This window comes from Dryas octopetala, chromosome 3 (genome assembly GCF_963921425.1).
Source record: "Dryas octopetala chromosome 3, drDryOcto1.1, whole genome shotgun sequence".
In the NCBI taxonomy this organism is placed as follows: Eukaryota; Viridiplantae; Streptophyta; class Magnoliopsida; order Rosales; family Rosaceae; genus Dryas; species Dryas octopetala.
Window position 1 is genome coordinate 6,201,702 of NC_141368.1, and position 25,005 is coordinate 6,226,706.

Below are 25,005 nucleotides of genomic sequence, written 5' to 3' on the forward strand. Positions count from 1 at the left end.
GTGTTTGTACTATTATAGTCCAATTTTGACGTATATAAGCAAAATCATATAATAACTTCAAGGTCAATTACTTAGTTTACCATAATTTTGACAAGGGGTCATTTTCTTTCATTGATTGATGGATGCAGCATGATATTATTAATTTATTATTGGATAACAGTGGAACAAGTTGTCAACTTTATTCCCAAGAAATTCCCAAACATAATAGGAGGCAAAGTGGAAAATTCTTTAATAATTGTTTTAGAGGAACTTAGAGTTTACTATATTAAGGAGAGGGGAAGATGAGCAAAAGTTGCCTAAAATGGTGGTTTGTTGGAGGTCAAAGTCAAAACCCCAGCCCATAAATTAGAAAACCAAAACTGAAAATCCAACCCAAAAGGCCTCAGCTCTCTCCCATATTGATGGTTTTCAAACCGAGGGCGAGGGGTCTGTTGTATTGTATGCATAATCTCTTTCCCTAGAAGAAAGAAAAACAAAAAAAAAAAAAAGAAAGAAAAAAAAAGAAAAAGAGAAAGAATAACAGGAAAGAGAACCAATTGCAGCTTCCAATCTCTCTCTCTACCTCTCTCTCTCTCTCTCTCTCTCTCTCTCTCTCACTCCTTCGATCTAACCTTTCCACGTTTCTGACAAACTTTTTTTCTGTCAGAACATTCCAAATCTGTTTCATTGGTTCTCAGGCTAATCCAAATACAAATGTTATTTTCAGCTCTGGAGATAATTGAATTATCATAGACAAAGGGCCAAAAGAATCCCTCAAACCTATAGAACACAAGGTATGCAGATTTTTTCATTCTCAAAGAAATTAACTTGTATCATATGAATTGAGCTCCAGTGTTATTTTATTGAAATGGAATTACTTATATGCAATTTTGTTACATACCCATATGTCTGTTTGATCTTAAATTTGTGTTTGACAATTGGATTCATGGTTTTGATTTTTGTCTCACAATAAAGTTTATGTATTTTTCTGGAAATACCCATTAATTTGTATGATCTACAGATTGATAAAGTTTGCATTTTGATGTTTTTTAGCAAACTTGTGAGGTTTCTGGGCATGCCCATTTTGTTACCTTTTCAACTAATACCTGTTGAGCTTAATGTTGCATGCATCTTGTTTATGGTCTCAAACTCATATTATCTGGTTTTGCACTCCTATCAATCTGTGACTTTTGTATACTTTTGACTTTAGTTGTGTTTGCATTGTAACCTTTATCTCAAACTTATATAGGTTCTTCACATACCCATCAAATTGTTGGATGTTTTGCACCCCTACAGATTAATGTCCCCATTCATCAATGAGTATTTGATATGTGGAACCTGTAATTTGGATTTTGAAATTGAAGGGAAACCAGAGGAGTCGCTAGGATTAGATATTGTTCACAACATATACTCAATGAATAATTTAATTGCCGGATCATTTGGTTGAGAATATGTAAGGGATGGTATCAACTACGCTAATGAAGATTATGTCACCCTGTTGGAAACCTTCTGTTGAGGGTGAAAATTCAGACAGAGGCGGGGACGTGAGTGGTCGGCTTGATGGCTTGTTGTGGTATAAAGATTCAGGACACCATGTTAATGGCGATTTCTCAATGGCAGTAATTCAAGCAAACAATTTGTTGGAAGACCAAAGCCAAATTGAATCAGGGCCACTGAGCTCACTCGAATCAGGTCCTCATGGAACATTTGTTGGAGTTTATGATGGACATGGAGGTCCAGAAGCCGCCCGGTTTATAAATGAGCACCTGTTCAACAATATCAAAAGTACGTTGTTCCTTGACTTGCACTGTATCTCCTAAATTCATCCTTTCCTACCTGTTGAGAAGTTTTGGTAATTGCAATACAATAAATTAGTAGTGCCATTAAAATTATACAGTTTGGTGATAGGAGGATCCCATGTCCTAATGCATTTTGGTCATTATTTTTCTAATGTCTTGATGTTTCTGCCATATCCCATAGGAAAGTAATATGAGTAACAAGGTTTTGTCATTGTCGTGCCATATGTGTTGCATGCTTTCCACATGGTAACATGGAGATTAGAGATCATTCAGATTCTCTGTGCCTCTTGGATTCTCTTAAATAACTTGTTGCTTTCATGTTACATATATGGTTATCAATAGATATTTCATATCTGATTATAACTTTTAGGAGAATTTGCATCCGACAGAATGGTTTTATTTTATTTTTCTGGTGGATTTGGAGCTTTACTGCCTAGGATTATCTTTATAGTGACAATTTATTCGTATTGCAATGTTCCTTCCAATGATGTCTATTTTGGAGTTGGGAACAGTGGGGCTAAGAACAGCATTAGGAATTTTGGAATTGTACTGAACGGGTGGAAAAGTTGAGACAAATTTGTATGTAGATTCCATTAGCGCTTCCCATATTTGGATAGCTAATGCATATATTTACTGACTTGACAGCTATTATGGTGCAGAATTCACATCAGAGAATCAGGGAATGTCAGCCGATGTTATCAGCAAAGCATTTTTGGCAACTGAAGAGGAATTCCTCTCTCTAGTAAGGAAGCAGTGGCTAATTAAGCCACTGCTTGCTTCCGTTGGTTCATGTTGTTTGGTAGGCATAATATGTAGTGGGCTGCTGTACATAGCAAATGCGGGAGATTCTCGGGTGGTGTTAGGAAGACTGGATAAGACCGTTAAACAGGTAAAAGCTGTTCAGTTATCAATTGAGCACAATGCAAGTATAGAATCGGTGAGAGAGGAATTGCGCTCGTTGCATCCCGATGATCCACAGATTGTGGTATTAAGGCACAAGGTGTGGCGTGTGAAGGGAGTGATACAGGTGATTCTTTTTCTTATCTGTTCGTAAATCTCTTATAAATTGAAACTCTCCTCTGCGTCATTTTTTGTTACCGTATACATTTTTTCCCCTTTGACTTAGTGTGACTCACTTCATCAATTGTATGCTACATGGTTTCTTAACATACTTAAAACACCGCTGTTAGTTTCATCAGTTTTCTCAATATTGCCAAGATGGACATGTATTTCCCAACTAGGCATGGTGCCACATTGGAATTAGATCATTCGGGTTTATGTGTGTTTGACTTTTTAGTCTAAACCCGAGTTGGGGACAGGTTTGCATGAGGAATATTTTGTGCAATTTAACAAATGATTTGACATCTTTTAAACATTAATTTTGATGGCCACTTCTCAAAGATGGCATGTCATGCACAATAGAGAAGCTCTCATTTTAGAGAGATTTGTTTCTCTTACAGGTTTCAAGGTCCATTGGTGATGCCTACCTGAAAAGGTCAGAATTTAACAAAGAACCTCTATTGGCAAAGTTTAGACTACCAGAACCCTTCCACAAGCCGATCCTTAAAGCTGAACCAACAATATTAGTGCAAAAACTCTATCCTGAAGATCAGTTTCTCATATTTGCATCAGATGGCCTATGGGAGCAGTTAAGCAATCAGGAGGCAGCTGACATTGTCCAGAGCTGTCCACGTAATGTATGGTTCCCATTTCAAGTTTCGATTTCCTTTGTATTTATTTGGGTATGTTATAACTTATTAGACACTTGTTTCTAAATGAATCTAGGGAAGATCTTTTTCTCTTGCTCTCAGAATAATAGTTTTTCTGCCCCTTTTATTTCCCATGTCTTGTAAACAAATTGATGCTGATTGTATAGTGTTTATGTGTGAAAATCACCATTTGTCCCAAAAAGCCAGTGGTACTGACTTTTCTGAAGAATTACTTAACTTGGATCATGATAGATGGACCTTGTTTTGTCTGCATGATCTTGTAAGCTCAGCTGGAAATCATCTTTTGTTGAAGTTGTTCTGGGGCCTACTATAACATTTCCTATATTTTTGCAGGGAATAGCAAGGAAACTAGTCAAAGCCGCACTTCGTGAAGCAGCTAAGAAGAGAGAAATGAGATACTCAGACTTGAAAAAGATTGATCGAGGGGTGAGGAGGCATTTTCACGACGATATCACAGTAATAGTTCTGTTCCTAGATTCACATCTGGTCAGTCGTAGCTACTGGCAGGGGCCTCTGCTTTCAATTAAGGGAGGTGCTGGTGTCCCCTACTACTAGATTAAGAGGTTCTGACCATCGATCACTCAAACCCCTGGTTTTCTTCATTTGTATTAAGAAACAAGCTTTTTGATTACTTCACAAAGAGGAGAGATTAAAGGCAGATTTTTGGTTATTTTTTTCTTTTTCTTTTTCTTTTCTGATGTATAGCCATGCTTCATGAACTTTTTTATTTTTTAATTTTTGCATAATGCCACAAGAAATTTCAGTATAGATGGGAAAAAATGGCTAGTGAACAGACTGAGAGTGCCTCAGAATAATTTCTGCAGAAATTGCCAGGCCATTTGGACATGACATGATTTTTTGAACTGGATTGGTTAGTCTGTTGCCTTGAGATCATTTACAATATGAGTTTCAAAACATGTGGGTAATGGTTCTTGACCAATTCCTTTAGTATTAAAAGGGGAAGCATGATATATAAATGCTCCATATTAGGCCTTCTAGGTAAAGGACCCTATAATAAAAGAATCTTCAAAAATGGTATCCAAATTCTTGACTATTGAGTATTGACAGAAGTAGTCAAAAATTCTACATAAGCGCCTCTCTACTAATACTCTACATAAGCATCGCGTGTGATAATCCTATTCATATAATAAAATTGAAATCAATTATATTAATCTGCTAAGAAAAAGGGTTGATTGTAAAAAAATATAAGCTAAACTTGTTTGAAATCCCAAATCAAAACTAAACAAAAATAAAAGCTTATGCAATAGGCCAATAGCCAATGACTCAAATCCAAAAGTCAACCTGGTGTATCCGCCACTTCTTATCATAAGCAACATATTTCTACTTTCTGGGCTGCAATAAACGAGTAATAAAAATATCTCATAATTGGAAAGTCCAAACCTTTTTAGCACCTCTCTTTTAACATTTTTTTAAGTATTCTTTAATTTGTTGATCACAACATAAAAAGTAATCTTTATTTTGTGTTACCGGAAAAATTCTGTGAAATGTGTTAAAAGTATAAATACATAACCAACTCTCAAACGAACCCAAACCGTGATGGCTACTTTGAAAGTGAGTTTCAGAATCTCTGCTTCTGCTTCATCCCCTCTGACCTCTTGGCCACACCCTTCAGATTCAGTCGCTTTCTCTCTCTCTAAGAAACCAGTGATAGCCACGTTTCCGAACACCACCATACTATCTCCTCGTAAGCTTCGACTTCAAGTTTCGCCTGGAAAGACAACCAGAGCTTCACTCTCTGTAACAATGGCAACTGGGTATGTTAGTATGTTACTAGTCTCTTGTTTTCTTGCTCAGAAATGGGAAAATTATTATAATTCAAAGTTTTTTTTTTTTCACTGTCTTTGGGAAATGGGAACCCAATAACTAAAGTTGCAAGTCTTCGTTTTTGTTTTTGGTTTTGGTTTTATGTTGGAAGTGGGCAAGAGGTTCTTCCACCAGCTCTCACTTCTAAATCAGACCCACCTCCACTTTTCGATGGGACGACAAGGTTGGTACAGACCACTTTTCTAGTTTATAAGTTATTGTAGTTCCGATCAATGTGTTTGTTTCAATGCCCATTGCAAAAACTTTCATTATTTGGAATTGTCTATGTAAATCTGACTATTGGAAATGTTGGGTTATATTGTTGAAGGTTGTATATATCTTACACATGCCCGTATGCACAGCGTGCGTGGATTACCCGGAACTGTAAGGTTGTTTCTAGAGCACTTCATGGTCTGGTTTTACTTCATTTGGTCTCTTTTTCTGGTTACCTTTTGAATGGTTGCACAAAAGTTTGAGGTGAAGAAAAGAACTTTGTGAATCTTTAATCTATGCGTTTTGGCTTTGCAAATGTGAACAGAACTCCTCAAATTAAGTTAGTGAATGGGGTTCTTGTTTCATGAGTCCCATAAAATAAAATAAAAATAAAAAATATATATATATATATATAAAAGAAATCTTAATTTCTCCCCTCCACATATCTTTTACTGAGCAGCTAAACTGGATATTGATGTTTGCCTTGTTGTGGACAACTATTAATGTGCTTTGTTTGCGGACAAATCTTACTATGTTGGCTATGATGGTACTTTGGCTGTTCTTGTTTTCACCACAAAATCAAACCCTTTAATGGTGATTGTTGGGAACAGGGATTGGAGCAAAAGATACAATTGGTTCCTCTTGATCTGCCAGACAGGCCTTCTTGGTACAAGGAGAAAGTCTACCCTTCTAACAAGGTGAATTTTTGTGCATAGAGTATATGTTATAAGGCTTAAACAGATAGAAGGTTGTTTCCATATATTTTTGTGCTGTATTTGAAGGCACAGGTTCATCCTCAGCCTAAAATAGAGTCGTTACAAAATGTAGCAGAGTCATAGTAATAAATTGTATTGAATGGTTTCATATCGTGGAAATCTGAATTCCGCATCGACATGGAGCTTATAGAAGCCTCAGTAGTTTTACTGTGAAACTTATTTAGATGTACAAGAGGAGTCATTAACATATTTTCAGGCCATCATATTAGGAGATAAGCTTCACAAATTTGCATCAGAAATAATTAGAGAGACAAAACGGAGCTAATAAACCTATGAATAAGCTACAATTTGTAGACTTACTTCACTGTTGCATTTTCTCTCCAAGGTGTTGTCTGATATGAAATTTGAACACAGGTGCCATCATTGGAACACAATAACGAAATCAAAGGAGAGAGTCTTGATTTGATTAGATATATTGACAGTAACTTTGAAGGGCCTTCCCTGTTCCCTGATGTAAGATTTGGTGAATACTTTTGTTACTAAATATTGACTTCTCTATGGTATTACTAAAGCTAATACTCTGTGAATATAGGATCCTGCAAAGAGAGAGTTTGCAGAAGAGTTGCTGTCCTACACGGACTCCTTCAATAAATCTGTGTTTTCTTCATTTAAAGGAGATGGAATTGAGGCAGCTAGTGAGTGATCACTTGCTTCTTTTGTAGTTACTTTAAAGTTGAAAATGAGCTCATGTGACTATGGTTGTATGTTAAAGCAGGTGCTGCGTTTGACTATATTGAAACTGCTCTTTCCAACTTTGAAGATGGACCTTTCTTTCTTGGCAAATTCAGTCTGGTAATATGGCTGCTGTATCTGCTTGCTGCCAATTAGTGTTTTAGTTCTCATTTTTCTTAAGCTTTATTAGGCAGTTCTTCTGTACTTGTCCATCTTTTGAAAAGTTTTTAAGTTTTGTTCTTCATTTCAGGTGGATATAGCTTATGCTCCATTCATTGAAAGATTTCAGCCTTTTTTATTGGATGTGAAGAAGTATGACATGACTGCAGGCAGACCTAAACTGGCAGAATGGATTGAGGTACACTATGTATTTGGTGGTCTTTCCTTCACATAATTTCCATAATAAGTCTCAACATATCTCTCAATGCATATGACATGCCTTTGAAGTTCCTCAGAAGTTAACCCAAGTTTTAAAATATAAATGCGTGTATTATATAATTGAAATCATACAAAATGAATTTGGTACTCAATAAAAAAGATCACTCATGTGAGTATATATCAATTTTGTAGGAGATGAACAAAAATGAAGCTTACAAACGAACCCGGCATGATCCCAAAGAGCTTGTTGAAAGCTACAAGAGACGCTTTTTGGTAATTTTCTCTTACTGCATGTTTGGGAAGTCAATTCTCAAGGTTGCTGCTGATAATAAGAATGAAGGAGGTGGCTGTACTTATTTCTTAATTCATTGGTTTTGCAGGCTTCGCTCTGATCAGCAGAACAAAGTAAGGCATTGCGGAAGATGTTCCAAATTTGGCAAAATCATGAAAGTCGCAAAAGCCATTTGAAACAGGCAGTGTAATTTTAAGCGAGTCTTCATTTATTGTATGATAATTTTGCTGAATTGGGATTTGCAACTTTTCTTCTGTAAAATGAGACTCACATGAAAATAACTTACCTGTCCCTGTTATAGGGACAGGTGTTATCACCATTAGAGAGAGAGAGGAAGAGAGGAAGAGAGAAAGAGAGAAAGAGAATGAGAGAGAAAGGGGGGGAGGGATAAGTGTTGCAGGTAAGTTCTTCTCGACTCACATTCATACTTTCAGCAGTTTACAGCCAATTTCTTTTGTTTTCTACCAAAAAGTCATCCGTACAAAATGTTGATTACAACCAAATCATTAACAATAGATCATGCTGATTCAGTAGACTTAGATCTGTCATATTTGTCAAAGCTTAATCTAACCTCAGAATGCCTCAAAGATAACTTCTTATGGATTAAAACATAAATGGTGTTTTTTTCCCCTTCACGAAGAAAATATATTTATGTTATTAGACCCTGCAAAAATCTTGAAAGTGTTTCTCTAGAAATGTAAATGCCATAAGCAGTTGCATTCGCTAAGGGCCATTGCACAGAATTCTGAAAGCTGTTTACTTTAACCGTAGGGAATTTGTGTTTACACTTTATAAAATCAACAAGCATAAACCATCTCAGACACCTAACAGCAACAGCATCTAGCTTAATGCTACATCCTCCAAACTCCCTCGGCTTCAAAGAACCAGCTTCTTCCAAATCAGTGGGCGGAAAAAATTTGAATAACCAAAATATCATATGTAATGAGGAAAGTTTGTTTCAATCTCTATATCCCGATAGTATCCCAAAAAATCAGATCAGCCTGACAGCTGCGGGGTTATAAAGTCGTTGGGGCGGCCATTAAACAAAATGTTACCACCACCCCAAAATATTAAACTGAAATATACTTAATACTGTGGGAACTTTAGCAATAGTGGTTATCCCCTCCATCGACTATCAGCAGAATGCTGCTCCAATGTGCAACAATGAGCATTGCTGGGTTCCTGTACAGAGAACTAACAAGCACCTCTCGCATTTGAAATGATTGCTCACTTAAGAAGCATGTATATCGGTAAACATAGCAGCAGCACGAACACTACTTCAGTAGTACTCTCCATATCTTGCTCATATACACAATTAAAGACCATACAGCAAGCCCTGCTGAACCATAAAGTAGAACAACACCAGAAGCTACTAGAACCTCTGGTCCTCCAAGACTGCACAAGATGGAGGGTAGGGGAAAGGAGGCAAAGGGGTCAGAAACTACCAACAATGATCCAACAAGTTCTCTTGCAGGAATTATCTCTTTCATCTGTATCGACTTAAAAGAATAGCCCAAAAGCCAAGAAAAGACAATGTACCTGCTGTCTCGGGTGGCCAAGAGGATAGTAAGTGCAATCATCTGTGTGGCTGTTTTCCACTTTCCCAAGTTATTTACAGCAACAGCCTGAGAATATTTATCATTCTAGTGACTACTTACTTTATGATGAGTAACAGCTAAACGCTTCTATAAGTTAAGAAATAAAAATGCAGTTGTTTAGAGGTGGCATGGGGAAGGAAAACAGACCTCTAAAAGCTTGCCATTCTGAGAAGCAGCCCATTCTCTTACTGCAGACATGGTTATCTGAAAATAAGAGCAAACCGATTCGTAAGACAGTGCTTGTGGGGGGGGGAGGGGGGAGAGAGAGAGAGAGAGAGAGAGAGAGTTAAAAAGAGAACTAATCATTTGAGCCAATATAGGTAAAAAATTTCAAATGAGGCTAAAACTTGGTCAGCACAAATTCATAAGCACATCAGCACATCCATGCACAAAAGAGTCAAATACCACACGGTCCACACTCAACCCAACATTGGTGAGAAGATCATGCCAATTTATTTGCAAACAGCAACTCAACTTGCCATTCAAATACATGATACCCGAACCCCACATCTTAAAAAGATGCCTTGAACTTTCTTCATGAAAGATCATGCCCAAATATTTTCATGTATACAGACAAACATAACTTTTCTACAAACTATATCTTCCTAGTGCCAAAAATACAATCAAATTTAATTTTGACAATTATTAATATACCAGTGAAAGTTTCTATTGGTCAATCGTTACAAAAAAAGTGCGAGAAAAATAATCCCTATATAGATGAGTTAATAACTAAGGAAAAATAGAAGAAAAGTAAAATTATATCATTACCTCTCTACCGATTATGGCAATAGAGGGAACAACCAACAGCCATGGCACTTGCCCAAACATAGCAACATCCAAAGGTCTGGAACACAATAAAACCAGTGTGGCTGCAACCATGAGCTGCATTCAGCAGGAATGACAATCAAATTATGAACTCTGGTAGAGTATAAAAAATAAAACATAAAATAGAATAACCAAATCACTCTTTTTATTGGAACTAGCTGAAGTTGACACTGTTAATTTTTTACATGATAAACAATACCTTATCAGCTACTGGATCCAAAAATGCACCAAAAGCAGATCCTAACCTCATCTGGAACGTAAATAAATTTTTAAAAAGTCAATAAAATTTAACAAAGAAGTCGCAATCATTCAAATTCCCACAATCAAAAATTGATCTTTCAGAGTTAAGATAACGAAAATAAGTTAACCTTCCGAGCAAGATACCCATCGAGCCAATCAGTAATTGCTGCGGCAATGAAAATACTTGTTGTAGCAGTTTTTCCCCACCAACTATCGAGGTAGAAAGCTAGGAAAATGAGGGGGAAAGAAACCGTGTTAGCCTAATCAAATGCAAGATTATTGATTCATTATGCATCCTATCCAAAATCTGCAGAAACCTCGAATGCATGCAAAACCCAGATAATTAAACACAACCCAATTCGCAAATTATGACTACTCCAATTGTTTTGGACCTCCCAATAAAGACATCAATATCACAAACAAAGACAAACAAACAAATCCATATTGGCAATTCAAGCGATTAGCTAGATACAAAATGATAATCAATATAACAAACAGAAAAAAATACAAAACCCATATTGGCAATTCAAACAATTAACTAGATACAAAATGACGATCAATATCATTGGCAATTGAAACCAAAATTCATTGAAATCATGAATGCAAAACTGGGATTTAATGAAAAGGGCATGGAGAATTGGGCATACTGCTAATGAGAAGCGGCACGGCGGCGACACGGCCGAGCGTTAGAATGGTGGGCAAGGTGAGCAATTTGGAGGAAGAGTGCTGCGGTTGTTGTTGCTGATGTTGATGTTGGTGGTGATTTTGCAGAGGCGAGAACAATTCGCCTTGGTTTGGGTACAATTGGCTGTCGTACCAATCGGGTCCTTTATTCTCCGAACCCATATCGGCCATAAGACCACCACCAGGCTCCGACCCAGACCCGGAAAAGCCTCCCTTATTCTCAGAGGGCGCACCACCACCACTAACGTTGCTCCGAGAGGAGACAGAGAGGCATTTATGGTGGCCGCGAAATCTGGGCCCTAGATTTTGACGATGACGATGACGATGATGATGAGGAAGAGTGTTATCGTGCGCTGGGGGTGCGCACGGGGTTATCCGCCACCCGTATTGATGCGTAGGCGGGAATGTCTCAATGGTGTGGGTAGAGGACGTTGTGGTGGTGCAGGTGTAGGTGAGGGTGCGTGGGCGTGAGCGCAGCAGATTGCAGAAGAAGAGGTGGTTCTTGTGGTAGGAAGGGGGCTTCTTGGCGTATATAGAGGCTGAGGCTGAGGCTGCTGTGGTCATTTTGAGCACCAGGGCTGACATGGCTATTGCCTACTACAACTACAACTGCTACAAATTTACGGACCTACAACTTCTACTAAAACTACAAGCCGTGGCCTTTACTACTTTTTAGTTTCAGCAGAAGCCCCAACAAAACAGTTACAAAAAATCTAACCGACTTCACTCTCTTTTTCTCTTTGCTCAGGCTGTGGACTTGTAAGCTCTCTCTCTCTTTGCCTGCTGGTGCTAATCCCACTTCTAGTTCTGCATCGTTTTCTCAGAAAAAAACAAAGAAAAAAAAATTACGCTATCCTTTTCTATTCTAAGAGAGGGATCCGAATTTAATATCTCTCCAATATAGTGTTTAATCAAGATACTGACGTGCAAATGGTTTGTAAAAAAAAAATTGTATATACATAGTTTTTCGAATTAATTACTATAGTCTATAGGTGCATGTTAATAATAATTAATCTCCAGTACATCAATTAATTTTATTTAATAATAAAGTAACTATCAGTTGCATTAAGCGGGTGCCAACTAACTTATTTTGAAATATGGTCAATTATCATTTTTTTTTTCTCTCTCTCCCAACTATGTTTCTTATTCTTTCCTCTTTATCATCTTCTTGTTCTTATTTTTCACAGATCGAGATTTTTTTTTTTTGTCAAAAGATCGAGAACTCAAATATAGAAAAATATTGAAATTATGAATTAAAACTGTTAATTGAAATTGAAAAATAAAAATGCAAATTGAAATCGATTTTTTGAGTTTGTTAACTGTGTCAGATAACTAAAACTACCATTTTTTAAGAGTGTTCTCCATAATTGAAACTGCGAATGGAAAACTGAAACTGCAGTGAAAATTAAAACTTTTTTATGATTAAATTTGTTTACATTAGTGTTGAAGCTGTTTTGGGTTGTGGGTGAGTTTATTTTACCTGAAAATTAAATTAATGATTTTAGATGGGTTGATATTATTTGAAAATTAGATTTATGGTTGTTAGTGAGTTGATGTTACCTTAAAATTAAATTTGTGAGATTGGGTGTTTTTGTCTAATTTGTTGGGTTGTGAGTACCTTAAAGTTAATGGACTCTAGTTTTTAATTATAAATTTAGAACCTCTATGTTGTGAAGAGAAATAACACTAAATTAATAACTAGATTAGAATTTCTATTTTTCTTTATTTTTGTACATTTTGTTTTACTATTTGTTTGATGCAATAAAACTAGTTTATGAAAAATTATTAGGTGTATTCGATATACCGTCACCTGGTGTAACCAATTCAATGTGTAAGGATATTATTGAATTGTGTATTTATTTAGTAGGGTATAGTATTAATAACATTTATTCATATCATGATATGTTGGATTAGTTACATTATATGACAATGTATCGGTTATACAACTTATAGGTCGGTCTAAAAAAAAAAAAAGACTCACTTACAAATTGAGGCCTGCCTATATTATGTAGAATTAGGTTATACAACTTAAATATAAAAGGTCTATTTTTATATTTATGGTAAGTATATATGTATATGTATATGTTTATTTTAGAAAACAAGTACTCCAAATTCTTTAAAATTATAACACATAAAAGAGGTTTTTTTTTTTTTTTCTTCTTATGCACAAGAATACACCAATAGCCATGAATCCAAAAGCTTAATTCATAGCTCCCATGTCTTCTTCTATGCTTAAAGAAATTCCCAACCCTCCATATGCGCCATTGTATTTTCCCCAAGACACGATGCTTATCTTAAGCCCTAAACCCAGTTAATGGGAAAAAGGTAGATGTAATGTAACTTCAAAGGAAAAAAAAGCTCCTCCTCGAAAATGAAAAGAACTAATGCAGAATTTAATAGGTAACTTCCAAACAAGTTTTAATTAAAAAAAAACTAGATTATAAATTAAAATAACTTTAGAAAAAAAAAAATCGCTTGATTTTGAAACATAATGAATTTCTTCGTCTGAAACGTTGATATACAAGTACTTTAATTTTAGGGTCCGTTAACAATAATTTTATTGAATAAATAAAAAAAAATTTATTTGAAAAAAAAAATTACTTTATAGTTTCTATTATTAGTAGTTTTGCAAAATCTTTAATGTTGTAAGAAATATCTTCTTGATAAGAAACGATGCCTCAGTTTCTATAGGTCCAGGCATAAAGGAACTCAATTGTTGTCTTCTACCGACAGAAACTTTTTAAGATAAAAAAACTATGACATATGGCATTTACGAGAAAGGGTCTTTAGACAAAAAACACACACGCCGACAGGGGCTGGGCTGGGCATGAAAGTAGTAAAAAATTGTAACCAAAAAAATAAGTAGTAAAAAATTAATAAAGAAAGTAGAAAGTAGAAACTACAAAACCAAATAATTACACTCTCCTTGTTACCATGTGAATTGTGAAGTAAGGCAGTCAAATAAAATCAAGGGAAATTTACAAACATGCCACTATTACATAAGACAATTGCAAATATCAGAATTTAGCAAGTGTTTACAAAACTAGTTTGGAAAGTAAATGTCTAAACTACCCCAATCAACTTTTAGTGATACCACACCTCGACTCTTATCGATACCACACTTTTGTTTGTAAAGCCAAGTCAATATTGGTAAATAATTTTCGACCACAACTTGTAAATGAATATAAGCCAAGTATTTGGCAAACTATTAATCGAAACATGAGTTTATTTGGTTGGTAATGTTGGATAATATTCGATCAAGGTGAGCTAATTACCCACATGCCAAAACCACCGATTATTATTCGTGAAAAAAATATTAATTTTCAAGTCAATTAATGTCTTGATTTAAATATTAAATAAGTCAGTAGTCGATATATAAATTGAGATTTGATCGATATGAATTGATACATCACAAAATGTTTCTACTTGAGGTCAACGCATATTGGCCCCTAAGGTGTGGGAAGCATTGGATGGCCTATATGAGCTAAGGCAAGCACTGGATGGCCTCTAAGGTGAGACCAATATTGCCATTGGCCTCTTAAAACTTTTGGGTATAGAAAAATTACTCGGGTGTGATGAACAGTTTTAGGTGAAAATAGCTTCATTCTTTTATTATTTTTTTGTAATTTTCATTTTAAAGATACGAGAAAATGGGTGGGCAAGGACATTAGGGTCATTTTCAACAGCAAAAAAGTAAAAAAAATAGAAAAGGACTTGAGGGTCAAATTGGTCATGAGAAAAAAGGTGCACTTTTCTATTGCATATGGATACGGTGATAATGATGATCGTGGGCCTCAATGTTTGGAGCCTTGGTGGTCTACTTATTTACTCATTTCATGCGCGCCATTGAGGATAAGTGCCTTTTATGGCTATTTGATTATTATATTTTCAGAAACCATTTATTATATTTTTTTTTGAAACTTCATAATTCATAAGCCATCTTTTAAAGCATAAGCCATATATGTAGTTATATACAATTAGGCATATTGTCTTGAATTTTCATAATCCATACATACAAAATATGACTAGATGGGAAAGAGCTATTATATTAAAGTAATTACTAAATTGTCGGTTGTTATTTAAAATACTAAATGATAAATGTTTGAACATTTTCCTATATACTTACATTCGGTGTCTTTAATTGAATTGAATAAGTTAACTTATTAAATTCAAAGTTTAAAGAAAGAAATAGAGGCTAATTTCTAAATTTTGTTCAAATTAAAAGAAGAAGATAAATTAGTCACGAGGGAAGCTTATTTCTTCTAATCCTCACACAATAGTGAAATATCAACTCTTTATGACTAATTTATCTTATTCTTTTAAGTTGGACAAAATTTATTAGTTAGTCTCTATTTATTCTTGTAATATACATTAAATTTAGAGAATTAACCTATCCAGTTTAATTTTTATCCCCAAACAAGACTATATTGAATTGTATAAACAATGATAAAGCTGTAACTTTCTTAATCAAATCCATATTAAGAATGAGATTAAAATCTCTCTTAATATTTGACTTCTTTTTTTTTTGTAATAATCTTTCCGCATGCTCTTTCATGTGCATCAACGGACTTTATTATTATTTATTTATAAAAGTTAATTATATCTACAGCGATTATAAGAATAAATCACCAACTTATAATTTTGTTGTTTTTGCAATTTCTTAATTCTCATTTTATTTTACCATCTTATGACTTATCTTTAAAAATACTTACTATTTTTATCGGAAAAGACAATCTAGACCGTATAATTTTTTGCAAAACCTTGACACCAACCAAATTACAAAAATAGAAATAGGAAAAAACAAAAAAAAAAGGTTCTGTTTTACCTTTTTCATTTTTAGTTTTTTTATTTTGCTTGTGCGGGAAATAAGTCCATCTCCTTCGTATCGAAGTCCGTGTCTAAAACACGGAGCACATGTACTAATCTGACGAGAATCTCGCCCCTTATGCATGTGCGTTTCACTCTCTCTCTCTCTCTCTATCTCCCCCTTATTTTCCTACACAACCCATATACACAGTCTCTCACTCCCTCAACAAAATCAATCTCACCTCTCTCTCTCTCTCTCTCTCTCTCTCTCTCTAGTCTCTTCCCAGTCTTCTCTCTTCCAGTTGCAGAAAATCAAGGGCGAGCCCGAGATCTTATTCACCAGCTGAATAATCCGATATCTCCGCTAATCGAATCCGATCCGATATGAAATCGGACACCAAAGCCTCCCTCAACCCGCTCAACATCGCCTTCGAGCACAAGAGGTACACGCTTCTTCTGTACTACCCCCTCTCCCCTTCCTCCACGCGTCTACGCTAAATTCAAAGTCAAATTCTTAAACTAATAAGTTAATTGTGATTCACAGTTTAAGATTATCTGACCGTTACATATTGTTTAGTGCGTTTTATGTTATGTGTGATCTTGCTGTCAGAGTTTGAGTTGTGTGCGTAATTCGATACGGTCTGTGTGTTTGTTTTCTGGTGAATGTGCATTGAGGGGCTTGGTTTTAGAGAGCTTGTGTGAAATGTGGTGTGGGTTTATAGTAGATTCAGATTGCGCTGAGGCAATGCCGAGTGCTTTCGAAACTAGAATTGTCGAGCCTGAGTCGGGTATCCCTCAGGGCCCGATTGCAGGTAATCCGAGCACCGTCGTGCTCGTAGTTTCATTTGTTCGTAGTTTGGATTGGATAATTTTTATAATTGGGCTGTTTGGACTGGCATATGATTGTGAATTGATTGTGATGTTTATTACAGATTTGATGTTATGTTAGGGTTAGCAAATGGGTAGCTAGATTTATCTTTTAGTGGAAATTTGGAATGAACCGGCATTGGTATTTGTTGGACAGGGATGCTTATGGATTTGCGGTGAGACCTCAGCACGTACAACGATACCGAGAATATGCCAATATCTACAAGGTTTCATTCTACTTATAAGTTCTTCTTTCCATTCTTAACATCTTTGTTTGGTTGCTGAGAAAAATTTGAGGTCAAGGGAAAAAATCTCTGTTTTACTTTGTTCTTTCAGTTCATAAAACTTGGAATGGCTTAATGATGAAAGTTAAAACTTAAAAACATATGTTAGGCTTGTTTGGCTGGTGTTTTCACTTTTTTCTGGTCTTACACTAAAGATTGCAGGAGTAACTTATTATTAATGGTTTTTTTTTTATATTTAATATTTAATATTTAATATTTTCAGAAACCAAACAGACTTGAAGGCACAGATTTTCCCCATTACATGTCATACCTTGTGTAATATACTTATGTTTTCAGGAAGAAGAGGAGGAAAGATCCGAAAGGTGGAAGTCTTTCCTGGAACGACTAGCAGAGTCTGCTCAATTGCCTGTAAATGGATTATCTGAGGGGGAAGATAACAAGGTCTTGCATGCTGAAGCCTCAGAACAAGATCTGGATTCCACTGCAGAGAAGGGTGTTGATGGCAATGATCCAAGTGACCAGGAGCCAGGTTCCAATTTTACAACCGAAAATGCTAGCAAAAAGGAGGAACTGGCCGCTAAGGAGACAAAAATTCAGAGGGCCCAAATATGGAATGAGATTAGGCCATCTCTCCACGCAATTGAGAATATGATGAGTATTCGTGTGAAGAAGAAGAACAATTTATCCACGCATGAGCAGGACAGAGGAACAGGGAAGCCACTTACTCCTATTGAAGAGGCTAGATCCCCAAAAGGAGCATCTGAGGATGACTCAGAGGACGAGTTCTATGATGTGGAGAGGTCAGACCCGGTTCAAGATGTCCCTTCAAGTGAGAGTGTGAATGCCTCTGCAACAGGTGCTGCTTCTGAAGTAGACCCTTTAGAATCTTCATTTCCTTGGAAGCAAGAGTTGGAGGTTCTTGTTCGTGGGGGAGTACCAATGGCTCTCAGGGGAGAGGTTCAAATTATGTTCTTGAGTTTCTTCTTCTTTTTAATTCATGAATTTCATTATAATGAATAAAATCCATAATTTCTTTAGTTCCAACTTTCAGCTTTGGCAAGCCTTTGTGGGTGTGAAGGTGCGGCGTCTGGGTAAATATTACCAGGATCTGCTAGCTTCTGAAACTAATGCTGGCAGTAATGTGGACCAACATAGCTTGGACTCAGACAAAAATAGCAAGTGGCCAACAACAGATTCTGTATGTGTACCTGAAAAATGGAAAGGGCAGATTGAGAAGGTTATTCACTACTTTATTTTAAACACTAATGTCTCTAGTATGGCTGCTCCTTAATTTGAACAGGTTTATCAATCCAAGTTCTTAACTTATTGGCAATAATCTGAAGTGCAGGATCTACCTCGAACATTTCCGGGTCACCCTGCTCTAGACGAGGATGGTAGAAATGCTTTGAGGCGTTTGCTTACCGCATATGCCCGACACAATCCCTCTGTTGGGTACTGCCAGGTAATTGGTTCTGGAACATGTTATGTGCTGTAAAATTGCCATAACTGTAAATGGCTGTAAGAGTAAAGGGGTCAATATAGTAATTATCTTCATAGACTTGATACTTTACCTTTTGGTGACTTTTTTATACAAATATACCGAGACTGTAATGCTTGTGAGTTTATATTTATTTATTTATGATGTTGATGTATGTATCTGAGAACAACATCTTACCAAATCCTTTTTGCTTGTCTATGCTTGTCTGTTATATTTTTAGAGTTTGTATACTGTGAATAACATCTTAGGAATGGGTTTGACCCACAAATTATTATTATCTGTACAGTTTGTTGTCAGCTCAAATTCAATTGTGTCAAATATCCCTCACAATTCTCAATGTGCAGGGAGGCTTCTCTTGTGCTACTCGTTAATGAACTATTTTAATTTTTATTTAAATTTAATCATTGATATCAGTTATTCACATTTTTTCATTTGTCCATGAATTTAAAGTTTCTTGGGTATAATCTACATGCAGGCCATGAATTTCTTTGCTGGCTTATTACTACTTCTCATGCCTGAAGAAAATGCATTTTGGTAAGATCAGAAAACTTGATTGGCTTTGTTAACTTCCAGGAAAGATACCCCCCAAATATCTTTGCTTCTTTCTTCCTTTCTATTTGTCACTGCTTGACTTATTTTGGAGGCTTAATATTAATAAACCACAGAGCAGATTCTTTTGCTTTCCTGTTTTCAAGGGATAGAATAGAAGTTTGTGTGCAATATGGCATTGTACAATTATAGTGATTACTCTTATTTGGCTATGTGTGTAATTTCTAATTTGGTAAAATTTCAGGGCTTTGATGGGAATCATGGATGATTACTTTGATGGCTATTACTCGGAGGAAATGATAGAATCGCAGGTAATATTTTCTGTGCTCTAATTTTCACCCATATTGCATTTTTTTTTGGAATCTGTGCTCTTTCTTCTCAAATGAGATACATCAATGAATTTGCAGAACCACTTTATGAATCTGCCATTGCAGATGGTTGAAATTTAAGAATACTCTGATGAGCTATTGTCTTTTATCAGGTGGATCAACTTGTTTTTGAGGAGTTGGTGCATGAGAGATTTCCTAAATTGGGTTTGTATATTGTTATTATTACATACTATATGCTTCTCTTCCTATGATATCTGTTGGGTGGTCACTTATGTCACCTTTAATCATGTTGCAGTCAATCATCTAGATTACCTGGGAGTGCAGGTGGCATGGGTTACTGGACCATGGTTCCTTTCCATTTTCATGAACATGCTTCCATGGGAAAGTGGTCAGGTTTTATATGTATCTTCAGTAATTAAAACTAACTATTCTCTTATATGTACTTGTTGAAGCTTACCTATAATTTCATGGTTCATATGACTTCAGTTCTTCGAGTCTGGGATGTGCTTCTCTTTGAAGGAAACCGTGTGATGCTATTTAGAACAGCACTTGCTTTGATGGAGTTATATGGTACTGGGTGAAAGAAAATTGTATTTTTTTAAAGAAAAAAAATAGAAAAATAATGTGGATGCATTCTAACATGAATATGGTACCACATACCCTGTAGTCTTCTCTGGTTTATGAAACTTAATTTAGCTCAGTTACTTGTAGGCCCTGCACTGGTTACAACCAAGGATGCCGGAGATGCAGTTACACTGCTGCAATCACTGGCTGGCTCTACATTTGATAGCAGTCAACTGGTATTGACAGCTTGCATGGGTTATCAAAATGTAAATGAAACTAGATTGCAAGAGTTGAGAAATAAACATCGGCCATCTGTAATAGTCACTATTGAGGAAAGATCGAAGGGACTTCGGGCTTTGAGGGATTCCCAGGGTCTAGCATCTAAGCTATATAATTTTAAGCAAGATCCTAAATCAATGATGATAGAAACGAAGAAGGCAGAACGATTGGTTGATACACAGACAAATGGTGACTTGTCTCATTCGGAGTCTGGGTCCACTAATGCAGATGAAATTCTTGTTAGCCTGACTGGGGATGGGGAATTAGATTCCATTCCAGATCTTCAAGAGCAGGTTGGTTATTTCTTTGTCAACCCTCCAAAAAGAAAGAAAAAAAAATGAAAACACACATGCACAATCTTACCCATTTCTGGGAGAAATTTTTGCTGGGTTGTTAATTGTACCAGTACTAGGTGAAAGGGCAGGAGAGAGGAAAGTGAAGAAAAAAGGAGGTTAAATATTATGTTCTGATATATTTTTAAAGTTGTTTTTAATCTGTATATCAAGAAGTCCTGAAACCTTGATTTCTTAATTCTTTGTTTGTATGACAGATAAATTTGAGTTGACAAAGTATAATTATTCTAAATTGGAAGGAAGTAGATGGTAAATTAAAATATTTTCCACTTGCAATCCACTTTGAGATTTAAATTAGATTCTGCATGCAGGTGGTGTGGTTGAAAGTTGAATTATGCAGGCAGCTGGAGGAGAAAAGATCTGCTGAACTCAGGTAAATATTTTTCTTTAGCCTTTAAGGCCAACTGGGGTTTGGGGTTCTGCAAACATTATAACGACCACTCATTGTAGCTTTCAAGGCCAACCAGGGTTTGGGATATCTGCAAACACTATAACGACCTTTCATTGTAGTCTTCAAGGCTGACCAGGGGTTTGGGGTTTCTGCAAACACTATAAGGATTAACGACCATTTATTGTAGTCTTCAAGGCAAACACTGTAAGGATTAATGACCATTCATTGTAGCCTTCAAAAGACCATTCGGGTGGAGTTGTTGAGTTAGTTGAGCAAGCTGTGTTGCCCTGCATTAGGACTTATGAGCAACATGAGCTTATTGAGGTTGTTTTATGTGATGGAAACAAACTTGAAAATTTCCTTAGTCGGAGGTTTCAATGCCAGCAGGTTCTTTGGGATATCCTTGTGTTGTGTGAGACAGTTTTAGATTTTCTTCTCTGGTCCTCATTTTAATTTAATTCCATAAAAAGGTCATTTGAAACATTATATTGACTGGTTTTAAATGGAGCATCTTAGATGTGAATTAAAATCCTGAAATATACTGCATGAAGGTATCTAGCTTTCTATTTGAAGCTAGGTATAATCCCATTGAGTCAACTTTTGCTTGGATCTGTGCATAATCTTTATGTAATGACATAATCTTCACACCATGATTCAGTAGCACCTATTAAATCTAGTAATGAAATATGCTTGTTCTTGAGCTAGTTAGAAATTTTATTTATTCTAATGTGACATTGATATTCGGGATCCTGCCTAACTTTTCTCAGAGCCGAGGAGCTGGAGACAGCATTGATGGAGATGGTCAAGCAGGATAATCGTCGGCAGTTGAGCGCCAGGGTATATCCAGAAAACTTTATGCATCATAGTTTTCTTTCAGCTGAAAGAGATATGGTTTTCTTGCTTGGGAATCTGCCTCTTGTACAGTTCTTCTGTCAAACATGGACCTTATTCTATTTTGTCTTCATTTTCATTTTTGGTTATGTAATTCTATATTTGTTTTAATAGAATTCAAAACAATTCTATATTTTTCCTTGATTCTTCTACTAATCTAATCTATGAAGAGAACTTGGTCTATGGCTGTTCAGCTTGTGATTTATTAGTAGAGTATCTTCTCTGACTTTATTTCTTTTGATAGGCTTGCATCACCCATGCTTGCCTTTTCTTTATCTTTTTTTGGATGTTCTAGGCTCATGCCTGCAGATGTATTTTTGCAGTTTCTGTTTGGATGTAGAATATGCTGGAACACACTTTCCCTTGTGAATAGTTTTATATTGTTATCACAGATTTCTGAGAACTTTTGCTACACCTTTTGTGGCAATAAAGCATTTGATTATGATGATGAAATAAGTATCTAATATGATCTGAAGTCAGGTATTTTGCTGGCTTATAGCATCAAAATATTTTCGTTAAGATAGATGCTATTGCAGAAGTCCTGTTTATTTGTCCCTGTAATTGAAAAGTTACTGGTAAAGAGATTTCATACCAAGTCTCTTACTATGTCAGGTTGAGCAATTAGAGCAAGAGGTTGCTGAGCTTCGCCACGCCCTTTCTGATAAGCAGGAACAGGAGAGTGTCATGCTCCAGGTTTCATTTCCTGTTCCTTTATACTTGAGAGTTATGTTCTTCTTTCTTGTTTTGGGCTTTTTGTGGTAATTGCAAGATCACTTACTATCTTTCAGGTCTTAATGCGAGTAGAGCAAGAGCAGAGACTAACAGAAGATGCTCGCAGATTTTCTGAGCAAGATGCAGCAGCACAGAGATATGCTGCTCAAGTTCTTCAGGTTACATAGTGAACCATATATCTGAATTCATGCTCTACTTAATCATTTACCTTCTTGTATATTATCTGCATGAAATTGATATTTAGAGCTATTAAACTATTTTCTGACCGCAGATTCGCAGAATATACAATTTTCAGGTCAAGATTATGTGTTTTGTTTATCTTTATATGTTATATTCTTGCAGGAGAAGTATGAAGAGGCCACTGCTGCGCTTGCAGAAATGGAGAAGAGAGTTGTTATGGCAGAATCAATGTTAGAGGCTACTCTGCAGTACCAATCTGGTCAATTGAAAGCACAACCTTCTCCCCGGTAACCCTGTCTGCATTCTTATTTTTTTCATTGTTGAAAGTTAATCTGTTACCTTTTGTTACTCTTGGTTTTCTTCCATGTCCACCTTATATTTGTAATAGTAATTTTATTTTTAATAAAATTATTCTTTTTTTTTAAAAGTAGAAATTCCTTTTTGACATTTTCCCCCCATCCAACATAGAGTACATACAACACATAGATTGATATGTAAATGGTGCTCATGTAAAAAGCATATATAGTTTAAAGTATATATGAGAATTAAAGTAAAATCAGATTTGCATCTGTTTTGTTCCTCAATCGATGAAATTGGTACGTTTAAATGAAACAAAAAGTTGTTTTGCAGATCTTTATCCTTAGATTCTGCAACGGTACGAAGCAATCAAGAGCCAACACAAGAATTGCCTACTAGAAAGGTTGGTTTGCTGGCTCGACCATTTGGACTTGGTTGGCGTGATCGCAACAAGGTTAGTCGTTGTACACTGTTGAACTCTAATTACTATGCCATGAAACAATAAGTGGATATGATTGGTAGGGCTGTTTGTCTAAGATCATTGGTCTCCTTGTCAGAGGGATTCAACTACCTAATATTTGGTAGGAGTTGAACTTAAGTGGGAGAAGCACCATTGGTTATGAGGCCTGGAACATTATTCTTATCTATTAATGTATGTATCATCTATAGTAACCAAGGCATAGCAATGTATCATCTAAACTCATTAATGTATCACACTACCACTTTATTCACCATTCAGCATCTGATTGCAATGGACCTTGTTGTGTCAGCTGTTTTAAGTAGCTAAGTGAATAACTGATTTTGATGATGAATGGATAGTGCCAAAGTAGCTATTTAATTACTAAAATCTGATGCTAGGCTTAAAGGGGCCCTTATCTGCTGCATTTTACAGCCATTAATTATTTGTGATAATAGAAAGTAATTCAAATTTTACTTCACCATGCAATTTTGTGAAAATCGTATAATATGGGGGAAAGTATCCAGTGACGATGACAGCACGTCAGTCATTTCAATTTTATGCTTGAATTTTTCTTTATCATATACGTTTGCACCATGAATGCCAGAATGTTCTCTTTTATAGTTTACAGTATCACTTATGCTGTTAATATCAAATCCTATTGAATGCACCAGGGAAAACCCGCTAACACTGAGGAGCCAAATGATGGCAAGTGTAACAGTGAGGGAGAGACTCCCAGCAAGTCTACCAGTGAGGGAGAGACTCCCAGAGCAGAAGTAAAAGAGACGAATGAGATTCAAGTGGAAGATAAAGAGTAGAGCAGAGCAGGTTCTATTGATATCCCTATAGATTCGGTGCCCCAATAGTAATGCTATCATGTGGTATTAGCTTGTTAGATATGCTCAGTCCAGTGAGTTATAGTTTTGATTTCCTTGTCTGTGATTTTTTTAATAGACAGCCAATTTATCCATTCATTGTTTGATTGTTCATTAAATTGAGGTAATAATAGTGTAGGGGAGGAAGAAGAGAAAGTAGAAAATATATAATATGGTTTACATAGGTGTATAATTTTCATCATCAACAGCATCCTTGTATTTTTATGACACTTTTCCAAACGTACAGGTCTTAGTGGGCACCTCTAAAATGAGGGCTTTTTCCATGTTGATTTTCTAATAAAAAAATGTCAGCACTTGGTGCATATAAGAAACAATGATATTTTGCTCTCTCTCTCTCTCTCTCTCTCTCTCTCTCTCTCTCTCTCTCTCTCATCAAATCAGGTTGAAAATGAGCATAGAGTTTCATATTTTTGCTGAATCTAGTTGAACCCAACCTGTTGGCCAGTCAATGGTATGATGAGTTTGACTGGATCCCGTTGTAACATTTTCATTCCTTCTTATTGAACGTCTAAAAATTCAGTCCTGCTTAACTTTCCATTTTATTCCATTTATTTCCTTCCATCCTGAATAAGATAGCCAAATGATCGAGCAGCAATAGCCAACAGTATTCAAGTTGTGTAATTAACAGCAAGCCTAATATTCTTATCTGACCCTAATATCT

The 25,005-nt window shown here is 36.0% G+C and overlaps 4 protein-coding genes across 6 annotated transcripts; 3 read left to right on the plus strand and 1 right to left on the minus strand.

Moving 5' to 3' along the window:
• Positions 1-291: 291 nt before the first annotated feature.
• Positions 292-4,274, plus strand: LOC147290149 (Protein phosphatase 2C family protein). 2 transcript variants are annotated; one of them, XM_086235740.1, is made up of 5 exons: positions 292-773; positions 1,229-1,764; positions 2,438-2,805; positions 3,239-3,475; positions 3,842-4,274. In XM_086235740.1, the coding sequence occupies exons 2-5, from the start codon at positions 1,440-1,442 to the stop codon at positions 4,061-4,063; spliced, it is 1,152 nt and encodes a 383-aa protein (XP_086091866.1). In that variant the 5' UTR covers positions 292-773; positions 1,229-1,439; the 3' UTR covers positions 4,064-4,274. The 2 variants fall into 2 exon arrangements, with proteins under 2 accessions (XP_086091866.1, XP_086091867.1); XM_086235741.1 differs by having other exon boundaries at positions 1,344-1,764.
• Positions 4,275-4,891: 617 nt separating this feature from the next.
• Positions 4,892-7,979, plus strand: GSTL2 (glutathione transferase lambda 2). 2 transcript variants are annotated; one of them, XM_086238673.1, is made up of 10 exons: positions 4,892-5,283; positions 5,445-5,516; positions 5,661-5,721; positions 6,157-6,243; positions 6,676-6,774; positions 6,854-6,956; positions 7,034-7,113; positions 7,244-7,351; positions 7,564-7,644; positions 7,752-7,979. In XM_086238673.1, the coding sequence occupies exons 1-10, from the start codon at positions 5,066-5,068 to the stop codon at positions 7,761-7,763; spliced, it is 921 nt and encodes a 306-aa protein (XP_086094799.1). In that variant the 5' UTR covers positions 4,892-5,065; the 3' UTR covers positions 7,764-7,979. The 2 variants fall into 2 exon arrangements, with proteins under 2 accessions (XP_086094799.1, XP_086094800.1); XM_086238674.1 differs by having other exon boundaries at positions 4,893-5,283; positions 7,037-7,113.
• On the minus strand, positions 7,751-11,807 carry PGPS2 (phosphatidylglycerolphosphate synthase 2). The gene is made up of 7 exons (XM_086238671.1): positions 10,974-11,807; positions 10,455-10,552; positions 10,286-10,336; positions 10,030-10,143; positions 9,409-9,465; positions 9,203-9,288; positions 7,751-9,058 (listed from the first exon to the last, which is right to left on the minus strand). The coding sequence occupies exons 1-7, from the start codon at positions 11,593-11,595 to the stop codon at positions 8,938-8,940; spliced, it is 1,149 nt and encodes a 382-aa protein (XP_086094797.1). The 5' UTR covers positions 11,596-11,807; the 3' UTR covers positions 7,751-8,937.
• A 4,204-nt stretch (positions 11,808-16,011) lies between these two features.
• Positions 16,012-24,673, plus strand: LOC147290152 (uncharacterized). The gene is made up of 18 exons (XM_086235529.1): positions 16,012-16,259; positions 16,841-16,910; positions 17,265-17,885; positions 17,980-18,165; positions 18,277-18,390; positions 18,902-18,960; positions 19,220-19,286; positions 19,457-19,508; positions 19,600-19,692; positions 19,791-19,874; positions 20,016-20,440; positions 20,812-20,873; positions 21,659-21,728; positions 22,395-22,475; positions 22,571-22,672; positions 22,857-22,981; positions 23,325-23,445; positions 24,123-24,673. The coding sequence occupies exons 1-18, from the start codon at positions 16,201-16,203 to the stop codon at positions 24,264-24,266; spliced, it is 2,535 nt and encodes an 844-aa protein (XP_086091655.1). The 5' UTR covers positions 16,012-16,200; the 3' UTR covers positions 24,267-24,673.
• Positions 24,674-25,005: the final 332 nt, after the last annotated feature.